The 12,589-nt window shown below is 37.0% G+C and overlaps 1 protein-coding gene across 6 annotated transcripts in view; it reads left to right on the top strand.

The window, feature by feature from the left end:
* The window catches only part of ATP6V1H (ATPase H+ transporting V1 subunit H), a 180,372-nt gene that overhangs the window by 45,774 nt on the left and 122,009 nt on the right, over positions 1 to 12,589 (top strand). For all 6 annotated transcript variants that reach the window (XM_036919132.2, XM_036919126.2, XM_036919127.2 and 3 more), the window contains exon 8: positions 4,595 to 4,692. In XM_036919132.2, the coding sequence (XP_036775027.1) occupies positions 4,595 to 4,692 (98 nt within the window). The remainder of the gene's footprint in view (positions 1 to 4,594; positions 4,693 to 12,589) is intronic.

Consider the following 12,589-nt stretch of genomic DNA (forward strand, 5'->3'; position numbering starts at 1 on the left):
GACTACAAGCTCCCTGAGGCAAGGGACTGAGGTCTGTTTGGTTCATGGTTGTGTGCCCAGGGTAAGAAGTCTGGCACATAGTAGACACTTGATAAATATTTGTTGAATGAATATTGAGTAAAGATTTGTAGGGCCTTTTTGGGGAATAGTTAAGAACCAAGAACAGTGTAGGCCTAACATCCCTGATGAGTTTCTCACAGGGCAGGCCATCTGAGGTTGTAGCTGCCAAGCAGTTTGCTAGACCTGCAAGGACAAATGGGCTCCCTCACCTTTGGTTGGATTCTAAGTACAGTATATTTAAAAATAAAGTAGAGTCCCTTTCACATATCAGATAATATAACCAACTCAACAAATGTTGTTGAATTATAGAATACGTCTTAAAGTTGAAAGCACCATGGATTTAAATATTTATATAAGTTAAGTTGTTAAAAATGCAGTGAATCTCTATGATTTATTAAATGGAAAAAAATTACAAATGGAAGTTATAGTATAACCTTATTATATTAAAAAACATGCATGTTATACACATAGAAAATTTCTGCAGTGTAACATAGAAATCCACTAACACTGATTGTATCTTAGCAGTGATAGTGAGAGGGCGATAAGGATGACTTTTTCTTTTATGCTGTTCTATGTGAAGTGGATAGTTTATCATAAATATGTACAAAGCATCTCATGTAAAATTCAGGTCATAAAAATCATGGGCACAAATATTAACAAACTTCCATAGTACTTGTCAAGTCATACTTCTAGTTTATACATATACCTAATCACACAGGCACCCTCCTTGGGAATTCTGAGCATAGAGGTAAGGGAGGCCCAGGGAGAGGTCACCTGGGAAAGGTGAGGCTCTGTTACAGTCCTAAGGGAAGGCACAGAGATGTTCTTTGATTTCTTTCTTGTGACATTTCTGTTTGGAAGATGCAATTTTTCATCACCTCAAGTATTACCTCATCAGGTTTGGTAGTTCTTGATAATGCCCTCGAAGATAGAACAGATACTTATCTGCCTTTCTTTTCTTGTTCAGTTTGTCTTTGATATCTTGTGAGATTTCAGGATTTTTCTATTAGTAATTACAGCCATTTCAAGAACACTTTTCAAATGTCATAGTGTCTGCTAAGAGTATAGGACATTCTAGCAAAATGAAAAATAGATATTGCAAGAGAAGCCCAAGCTTGGTGTTTGCATTGAACAGTATGGAGGATAATAGTACATTTTCTTTATAAATCAGGGAAAGCAGCTTGGAGGAAATGATAACATGGAATTTGGGGGTTTCTGTATTTGACATTTTTTAAAAACGTTATTTTGCTAGGCAGGAAACGAAAATGACTTCACTTGGACAAAACACTTAAAGCTTTAGGTTCTCCTTTTTTTCTTCTGAAGTCGAAGACCAAGTGGAATGAATATTTAATTGTTCATTTGGCAAACAAACATTTTTAAAGTGCTGTTATTTACCAGGGACTGTGTTAAGAGCTGAGATAAAAAAAACAAACTCCTCTTTTGCTCTCTGGTCTAGTGGGAGTGACTGATAGATACATATACAGAACAAGAATAGCTGATTTATATGTGGCACCATGGCAGTGATTAATTTCATCTGGAGAAATCAGAACACAATAGTAGATGCAGCAGCAAACATTTGTTGAGTATCATGTGTCATGTACCTTGAAATCAGTTTCTTCTCAGCACAAAAACTCTTTCACTAAGAATGTTCCTATATTGACTAATGAAATTATACCTATACCCCATGGGATTTGTCCTGTTATCCCCATTTTATAGGTAGGAAGCTCATTCAAGGTCACATAGCTGGTATATGGCTAAGCATGGCAAGATGATTCCAGAGCCTTAACCATCACGCTCTCCTGCTGCCTTTCTTTCATGGGGGGGAGTTCAGATGGAGAAGAGAATGGGAAAAGGGCTTTCCAGTAAGTAGTTGGAGATGGAGGTCTGATTCTCAGGTGAAAGAAACTGTTGAAACTGGCAATTTCAGGTCCTATTGATCCCATATTTGCCATATTAATTGCGATGTTTCTTTGAAGAAACCTTCATGTGCTGGGAAGAAGAAAGATGCAGAGATTGGTACAAGGCTTAGGTATAGTTTTACGGTGGGAAAGGACTTAAACATATTTTGAGGCTGAGGAGAGGAAACCAACCAAAAAGAGGCTGAAGACGTAAGAAGGGCTTGGCTCTATGGACATTGTGTGGAACGAATGGGATACAGGCCTTGCTGGGGCTGTGGGTCTTGGGTAGGAAGAAGTCTCTCTCCTGAGTAAGAGAGGGGAGAATGGTGGGGAAATGGGAAATGTGATTCAGTGTAGGGTTGAGAGGCTGGTAGCTGAGCGTATCTCTAGCTAGTGGTCTCTGATTTTTCTGTGCCTGCTGAGTGAGAAAAGAGAGCAGGATGGGCAATAACTGTGAGATGGCTCTGGGGAGTGGCAGAGGACAGACTAGAATTGCTTGATGGCTTTGCACAGTTGTGCCATGTTCTCCAGTGTTGAATTACCTTTGTGTAGAATTAGAGATGGTGCCTGGTTGGGTTGACCACAGGCTGATTATGTTCTTTAGAAAAAAAAAATTTATATATGGGACTAATAGGGCAGTGTAAGTGGGAGATAAGGAAGCAGTACAATTTAACTGCAGGCAATAGTTAGATGATTTACCAGTGTTACCTTCACTATATGTATAGTTTGAAATTAATTTCTGGAGTAGTATGTGGACTGCTTCATAGTGTTTAGTAGGAGATAGCAAGTTTTAGAACCAGCATCTTCTGTATATGCATTTATAATGTGAATCCTGAAGCTATAAATAATGAGGAAGAATCTATTTGAAATGTATCATGTATTTCAACTTAGTATGGTAGATGGAATAGGAAAAATGATAGTGAACCAAGAAGTTTTTGTGTTGAGAGGAAATTGATGATAAATCTAAGGAGAGAGAGTGTCTTGTTGTCTTTTTATTCATATGCAGTTGACCCTTGAAAACATGGGATTAAGGGTCCTGACCTCCGCACAAAGTCCATTGACAACTTTGACTCCCCCAAAACTTAATTACTAATAGCTTACTGTTGTCTGGAAGGAAGCCTTGCTGACAAAATAAACAGTTGATTAATACATACTTTGTATGTCATATGTATTATATACTGTATTCTTAACAATAAAGTAAGTTAAAGGAAGGAAAATGTTTTTTCAAATGGTCACAAAAACGTTTCAATATATTTATTGAAAAAAAATCTGATTATAAGTGGACCCATGCTATGTTTTTCAAGGGTCACCTGTATGTAGAAACCTGGCTTAGGCTATCTCTCCAAACAAGAAAGATGGAATTCCTTTTTTACAAAGGATACTACCTGCTGACTTAATTGGAAAAAAACTTTTTTTTTTCCATTGTGGAAGATTGTTTTAGAGCTGGAAATTCACTATTTTTTTGTCATTAATTTCTGCCAATGTTTTGAGTTTTCATTGTACTTTTGGGCAAATACGTTCACTACTTTCTAGATAAAATTTGAGATAACCTTTTCTTGATACCTTCTGATTATTGCACCAAATAAAGTTCTATTATTGTGTTTTTGTATTTGAGTGCCTGGAATTTCTTTGAAGTGTTAGGTCTTAAAAAATTCTTATAAATTAAAACACAGAGCTTAGTAATATCGTATATATTAGGTTTTGTGAATTTATATGACATCCATGATTCTCTCCTTTCTTCCTTTTTTTATTAACATGCTCTTTAAGCTGAAGTATGAAATTTCCTCCTGTCTCTCATTCCTTACAGGTGCACCACCCATGGTAGATATTTAGAGAAGAGCTCAGGCCAGGTGTTGCTACTAGCTTTGCTAAAGGAGGAGCCTGTAACTTCCTGGGGATATTATTTCTGTTTATTTCAAGTTTCAGATTTAACCACAGTTTTTGTAAGGCAGTGCTATTGAACTGATAGTTTTAAAGAGTCATAGTCTTTTTCAAGTGTTTAGTTAGACTTTTAAGTGCTGATATATACATATATTTAAAGTTCTCATTTATTGAGTTTCTACGACGTGTCTGGCTGAGTGCTAATTGAACCACTTTACTGAGTCCTAACAGTACCTACAGTACCCCTTCAGGGTGCTGAGGGTGTCTTCCTCCTTAAGGATGAAGAAACTGAGTAATGGAAAGGTGCAGTCATTTGTCCAAGGTCATTCATATAGAGGCCTGTCTCAAAGCATTCACATTTATCTTTTTAATTATAATTTTATCCTTTTCTATTTCTGTAGTTATGAAGAACAGTATAATACCTGTGTTCAGTGGTAGTAGCAAAACATTGTAAGATAGTATATTATTTATCAAACCGTAACAAAGATGTAATTACTTTGTTGCCTGATTTCCTTAACTATGTGTGTTAAGTAGTCTTCAACTGTGTAGGTTTCATTTGGCAGAGAAAATCAACTTCCTTTCTAAGAGGTGGAGATAGAAAAGCAAGAATCGGGATTGACTTTTGAAAAAATATTAGGGACTTTTGGATGTTCCAATAATAAGAGACTGGTAAAAAAAATCAAGACTTCATATGTGCATGATCTCTTGACTCTAAATACTTTCCAGCTTGAAAACCTTATACTTCTCTTGTGTAGAGCTCCCAGTATGTGCAGTGTGTTGCCGGGTGTCTGCAGCTGATGCTTCGGGTCAGTGAGTACCGCTTTGCTTGGGTAGAAGCAGATGGGGTAAACTGGTGAGTGTCATAATTTTTAAAATTTTCTTTAGCAGTAACTTTTTTTTTATTAAGCTATCATTGATACGCAATCTTACAAAGGTTTCACATGAGCAACATTGTGGTAACTACATTCCCCCCTATTATCAAGTCCCTACCACATACCCCATTATGTCTATCATAATAGTTACTGTCTATCAGTGTAGTAGGATGCTATAGAGTCACTACTTGTCTTCTCTGTGCTATACTGCTTTCTCCCTGCCCCCCCATATTATGTATTCTAATCATAATGCCCCTTAATCCACTTCTCCCTCCTTCCCCACCCACCTTTCCCAACCCCTTTCCCTTTGGTAACCGCTAGTCCATTCTTGGGTTCTGTGAGTCTACTGCTGTTTTGTTCCTTCAGTTTTTGCTTTGTTGTTATACTCCACAAATGAGGGAAATCATTTGGTACTTGTCTTTCTCTACCTGGCTTATTTCACTGAGCATAATACCCTCTAGCTCCATCCACGTTGCTGCAAATGGTAGGATTTATTTTCTTCTTATGGCTGAATAATATTTCATTGCATATATGTACCATATCTTCTTTATCCATTGATCTAGGTTGCTTCCATGTCTTGGCTATTGTAAATAGTGCTACGATAAACTTAGAGGTGCATATGTATTTTTCAATCTGTGAACTTGTTTTCTTCGGGTAAATTCCTAGGAGTGGAATTCCTGGGTCAAATGGTATTTCTGATTTTAGTTTTTTGAGGAACCTCCATATTGCTTTCCACAATGGTTGACCTAATTAACATTCCCACCAAGAGTGTAGGAGGGTTCCACTTTCTCCGCATCCTTGCCAGCATTTGTTGTTGCTTGTTTTTTGGATATTGGCCATCCTAACTGGTATGAGGTGATATCTCATTGTGGTTTTAATTTGTATTTCCCTGATGGATAGTGATGTGGAGCATCTTTTCATGTGCTTGTTGGCCATCTGAATTTCTTCTTTGGGGAAGTGTCTGTTCAGATCCTCTGTCCATTTTTTAATCGGGTTATTTGCCTTTGGGTGTTGAGGTGTGTGAGCTCCTTATATATTTTGGATGTTAACCCCTTATTGGATATGTCATTTGTGAATATATTCTCCCACACTATAGGATGCCTTTTTGTTCTATTGATGGTGTCCTTTGCAACTGATGGTGTCCTAGTTTGATGTAGTCCCATTTGTTCATTTTTGCTTTTGTTTCCCTTGCCCAGGGAGATATGTTCATGAAGAAGTTGCTCATGTTTATGCTCAAGCAAGTTTTGCCAATGTTTTCTTCAAAGAGTTTTATGATTTCAGACTTACATTTAGGTCTTTGATCCATTTCGAGTTTACTTTTGTGAATGGAGTTAGACAATAATTCAGTTTCATTTTTTTGCATATAGCTGTCCAGTTCTGCCACCACCAGTTGGTGAAGAAGCTGTCATTTCTCTATTGTATATGCATGGCTCCTTTATCGTATATTAATTGACCATATATGTGTGGATTTATATCTAGACTTCCTATTCTATGCCATTGAACTATGGCTCTGTTCTTGTGCTAAATTGTACCAGATTGTCCTGACTGATTACTGTGGCTTTGTAGTAGAGCTTGAAGTTGGGGACCATAATCTCCCCACTTTATTCTTCTTTCTAAGGATTGCTTTGGCTATTTGGAGTCTTTTGTGGTTCCATATGAATTTTAGAACTATTTGCTCTAGTTTGTTGAAGAAAGCTGTCAGTATTTTGATGGGGATTGCATTGAATCTGTGAATTGCTTTGAGCAGGATATCCATTTTGACAATACTTATTCTTCCTACACATGAGCACAGGATGTATTTCTATTTACTGGTGTCTTCTTTGATTTCTGTCAAGACTGTCTAATAGTTTTCAGGGTATAGGTCTTTCACTTGCTTTGTTAAGTTTATTCCTAGGTATTTTATTCTTTTTGATGCAATTGTGAATGGAATTGTTTTCCTGATTTCTCTTTCTGCTAGTTCATTGTTAGTATATAGAAATGCAACAGATTTCTGTTTATTAATTTTGTATCCTGCAACTTTGTTGAATTCAGATACTAGTTTCAGTAGTTTTGGAGTGGATTCTTTAGGGTTTTTTATGTACAATATCATGTCTTCTGCAAATAGTGACAGTTTAACTTCTTTCTAGCCAATCTTGATGCCTTTTCTCTCTCTGTGTTGTCTGATTGCAGTGGCTAGGACCTCCAAAACTATGTTGAATGGAAGTGGGGAAAGTGGGTATCCTTGACTTGTTCCTGATCTTAGAGTAAAAGCTTTCAGCTTTTCACTGTTAGTATGATGTTGGCTGTGGGTTTGTCATATATGGGCTTTATTATGTTGAGGTACTGGCCCTCTATTTCCATTTTGTTGGGAGTCTATCTTGAATGGACGTTGAATTTGTCAAATGCTTTTTCAGCATGTATAGAGATGATCATGTGACTTTTGTCCTTGTGAGTGTCCTACTTTTAATGTAGAGTAACATTTAAAAGCATCTCTCCTTGATATTTTCTGAGAAATTAATATATTTAATCATCCAAAAAAGTTTTCTTTTTTTTAATGTCGTCTGACAATGGATTATGCTAAACTTCATAAAAGTCAGTAACTACCCAGTAGAACATTTCCCCTTTCCCTTGCTTACTCTGCACTCTTGTAAGAGGTTAAGGACTCCTAAAAACCCAATGCTTGCAGAGCAAACTTCAGGTACACAGAATAGAAAAACAGTCATAAAAGTATCTTGTGGTAAATGCAGGCAAAAACCAGTAAGAAAAGGTCTCCAGAAAAGAGTAAGTATAAGCCATTCTTTGTAAATACTATGCAGTTAGCCGTCCTTTGTGGGGTTCTAATTTGCAGGCCCAGAAACTTTGAGGAGGTGCCTTCTCAGGTTTAACCAAGTGTACTTTATACAAACCCAAAAATGCCAAACAAAATGAAATCCTCTCTTACTACCAGAAAGCCAAGTTAGTTATTCATGAGGTGTCTCACTGCTCTTAAACCAAATATTCTTTTCAGTTAGTGAAGGCATTTTTTCTCTGTTGGAAAATGTATAGTGGAAGCTAGTTTATCAACAGAAGGTTGCTTGGTGAGCAAAGCTTCAGAGTAAGAAGTTTTCACTTAGTAATCTTGATGCTGTGTTACCAAATTCTAATGGGTTGATGCATCCATCTCCAGTTAGAGATATACTTGCCAAAGGGACCCTTCCTAGAGCGTCTCAATCAACATTCTCATGCAGTTTCTTGGGGTGGGTTACTTTTGCGATCGGTTGTTCTTATGAATTGCATTTGAACTGTCATGACCATTAACTCAGTAAACTAATAATTTTATATTAGTATGCAAAATTTCAATTTATGCTTGTTTAACCCTCAGTATGTCAGAAAATGTAGTCCTTACAATTTGCCATCTGGACCCTTTGTAAAATATATATTTAGTCATTTATGAATAATTAATAGAACTCAAGTAGAATAAAAGATCATTAGAAATTCTAATAAAAATTTTTACTGAGTAAACCTTTTTGTAGTAAGTGAATTTTGGTGCACAAACATCATAAAAGATGAAAGAAAACGATCACATGTCCTTTTAGCAAAATGGAGTGGTTCAGGTTCTTTTTGCAAAATAATTGTGTTGAAGTCTTTCACGTTGAATGGCTAGCTAGGTGAGAATATCAAATTTCCTTTTTGTCCCTAGAGAAAATGTATTGTTCACTCATTAATTCTTGAGAAAATCCATTTACAATATAGTCATCTGAAGACTCACAGTTTGAGATTTCTCTTATGTGACCAATTGCAACATCATTATGAGAGAATAAATGCTCTCTCTTTGCTTTTAACTTGTGTTTCATCTACTAATTGTGAAATGCCTTCCACAGGTAATTGCCATTATGAGCAGAAAATAAATCCTGAATGCTCAGCTGTGTTCACATTGTGTCAGAAAACTCTGCAGAAGGCCTCAGGGGACTCAACATGTAGTTGTTCTCATGGCTGAGATTTATTAGAGAGACAGAGTAGGGATACACAGCTAGATGACCAGGGCCAAAGACAGGCTGAGTCTGGAGGAGTCCATCTGAGGCTTCCTTATGTTCTGTGCCTCCCATGGGGGGTCACACAGCATCTTCTTCCCCCAGCAGCAAAAATGCAGCAACATCTATGTGAGGTTTCTGCCCAGGAAACCCACTAGAGATTCAGTACCTGCAATTTTCACTGGAGGTTTGTGAGGTAGGTATCTGCTGTCTAGCATGCAGCAAAATTCCAGTCTCTAGAAGAAAAGCAGGTGTTCAGCATTTGTGCAGATAGTTTAGGTACAGTGAGCCACCCTTGTCATTTAGAAAGAGTTTTTTTATCAGTGTAGGGAACTGTATACTAGTCAAGTTCCCAGAAGCCACCCAAAGGTTAGCTTTGCAAGCAGATCTATTTAGGGATAGCAGTCACTAGACTACAGTGTTAATTGTTTTCTGTACAAGAACCTAAATGTAGACTACAAAGATGGTGTTTCCGGTCTTTCGTTTTATTTTAATTTTTTATTAAGGTATTATTGATATACACTCTTATGAAGGTTTCACATGAGAAAACAATGTGGTTACTGTATTTACCCATATTATCAAGTCCCCACCCATACCCCAATGTAGTCACTGTCTTTCAGTGTAGTAAGATACCACAGATTGGCTGTTTGTCTTCTCTGTGCTACACTGTCTTCCCCATGACCCTCCACACCATGTGTACTAAACTTAGTACCCCTCAATCCCCTTCTCTCTCCCTCCCCACCCACCCTCCCACACCCCTCCCACACCCCTCCCCTTTGGTAACCACTAGTTCCTTCTTGGAGTCTCTGAGTCTGCTGCTATTTTGTTCCTTCAGTTTTGCTTTGTTGTTATACTCCACAAATGAGGGAAATCATTTGGCATTTGTCTTTCTCCTCCTGGCTTATTTCACTGACCATAATACCCTCCAGCTCCATCCATGTTGTTCCAAATGGTAGGATTTGTTTTTTTCTTATGGCTGAATAGTATTCCATTGTGTATATGTACCACATCTTCTTTATGTATTCATCTACTGATGGACATTTAGGTTGCTTCCATATCTTGGCTATTGTAAAAAGTGCTGCGATTAACATGGGGCGCATATGTCTTTTTGAATCTGAGAAGTTGTATTCTTTGGGTAAATTCCAAGGAGTGGGATTCTTTTTTAACTTTTTTAAAAAATGATGCACTAATTTGGGTAATCCAGTAAGAGAGGATAATTACTTATTTCATTGTTATGTCATCTTCCAAGGTGATTCCATCATTCTCCAATTTTCTTTTATTTTTAGTCTTTAATTTTTTTATCATAGTTGGGAATAATGAATGAGTAATGATGAAATAATACCTAGGAGGATGAAATAGGGTAATTCTTCAAATTATAGGTAACATAAAACAACTGAGATCCCATAATATATCTTAGATTTACAAATGGTCCAACAGACCTGTATGGTAATTGCAAAATAAGTTGAACTTTATTTCACTGAACAAAAGATAGGTTTCTTTTTGTTCTTTAGAAGACCTGTAAGACACAATAAAAGTCATGAGACAACAATTTCTACAAATAGTTACAACTGTTCAGAAAATAAATAGTAAAGTTTGGTGCAGTGGCTCCTAACTGTATGCCAGGGTTAACCAAATGCTCTCATTCTAATTATCAGCACTTAGTGTGTGGGAGGACAGTAAGCCATGTTAACTATTCAGTTTAGTAACAAAAGCAGGGATAAATACAAGCTAGAATATTCCATGTTCAATCTGTATGTTTTGATATGCTAATGACCCTAACGAGATAAACAGTAATCAAATAAGGAGAACTTTAGGTTGAGAACAGGCATTAATAAAGGTATATGCTAACTTGCTGATGGTATAGCAATTTAGAAGTTATTTAATTTCAGGTCTTTCAGAAATAAAATATATGCTTTTTTTGGTACTTTTTACTTTTCCCATTTGTTTAGGATTGAAAATTTTCTTTTTCTTTTTTGTATCCCTCAATTCACAAGCAGGAATCATGTGAGGAGAAAACATTTTCCAAGCATGGCCTGTTTGAAGAGAGTAAAAGAGAACTGATGTTTTAAAAGCCCCAGAAAATTATTACCCATACAATTTTCTTTCTTTTTTTTTAGTTAAAAAACCTATTATATGAATGAAACTACACTATTTTTGAGTATTTCTGTACCTGTATAACATCAAACATATACTTTGCATTTGTCTTGCAGATTGTTAACCTCACTAGAATGTGTGAAGGTTAGCATTAATTTTTTTCAATACCAGAGCAAAGAAGGGGCCTTTGATGGAGTAGTTGCTTCCACAAGTTCAGCTGCACTTAAGAACATTTATAACCCCCCATTTGAAGTATTTTGAAAGTGTTAAGTACTATATCAATTAAAAGTAGGATTTTCTATAAATGTCAAAATATTTCATTTTTGTGACATTGTGTGATGAGGTGCTCAGTGCTCATGGGTTTGCAGAACGGCTGCTAGCCAAAAGTGTACAAGTCAAGCTAGTAAACTAGCTGTTTTGTGCCCCTACTCTATGCATTGGCTTGGTTTTTTAAATAAAAACCTCAATTAAAAAACAAAACAGCTAGTCATTTTGGCTGCATAGACCTTAGTCTTCTTTCTAATCTTGGATTTGACAATTATTTTTACTTTTTGAGCTCTCTGCGTAATGTTGTACATATATTATAGGAAATACAAAGAAACAAGGTAATTTCCTTTGAGATATTCAGTTTAGTTGGAAAGTATTAGTACTTAACAAAGGTAGCATTTGGGATTCTAGAGCATTATTTAGTAACTTTTTCAATAAGTTTAAAAAATAACGCAAACTCACCAATGTGAGAGGACGAGCAGAGATGAAAATGTAATAGCGCCCATTCTGTCTTCAGGTCTCACAGCTCAAGGGTCACTTCCTCTGGAAATCCTTCCCTCCCACAGCACTAGACTTGAAGTTCCTTGAGAGCATGGACAGTGTCTGTTTTTGCTCACTGTTATGTCTCCATGCCTTGCACTGTACCTGCCATACAGATCCTCAACGAATATTTGTTAAGTTGCTCTATTTGGGTTTATCTTGTGTCTTCATGTCCTTTGTATCCCGTATCCCCCTTAGCATTTTCTTTATGCTCTGCTCTGTTTAGAGTTAGAGTTCTTGCCTGTAAGGGAATCCCTTCCTTATTCTGATAAACAGGGACTTTATTTTGCTTCCTTAGGATGTTTCTTGAGGTTATAACTATTTGGATATAGAAGACTTATCTTTTCAATAGAATCATATATGTAGTAGACAGATTTTAAACTCTTAAACTTCTCTGCAGTGCTCACCATTGCTGACCTCTCCTTCCTTTGAAATCTTTCTATCTTGGTCTAATCAACACCACAGTGGCACTGAGCTCTCCTTAATCTCTCTGGTCATTTAAAGATTTTTATTTTAACAGGTAACTTAATATGAAGAAGTGTTACCTAGGTATAAATTTGTTAAGTAGATTTCTGAAAACCAACAAAAGGACTCTCAAGTTTCAGAGAAGTAGTAAGAGCAGATACTACCCCTAAAGCTGGGAGCAAAGGTAAAAAGAGGTTAGAATTGCTAAAATTTACCCACTTCAAAGAGGGGCTGTGTGAAGATGAAATTTGGGCCTTAGAAGGGGAGCCAGTATTGCTCCTTTAGGGTTTGTGTCCCTGAGCTCAGAGGGAAAGCTTCACAGCTCAGACCAAACGGCTGGTGCTGGTGTCTCTGGAGGGTGTACAGTGAGGCTGGTTCTGCCACAGTGATTGCAGAGAAAATTTAGCTGCTGCCATGGGAAAGCAGTTGCTGCCCATCTGAACAGATGTTGCTGAAATGATACAGGAAATGGAAGCTGGCGGGAGGAAGTCCCTTCTTCTTCCATCCTTGCACTGAGCCACTG

The sequence above is a fragment of the Manis pentadactyla genome, chromosome 3 (genome assembly GCF_030020395.1).
Source record: "Manis pentadactyla isolate mManPen7 chromosome 3, mManPen7.hap1, whole genome shotgun sequence".
Taxonomy (NCBI): Eukaryota; Metazoa; Chordata; class Mammalia; order Pholidota; family Manidae; genus Manis; species Manis pentadactyla.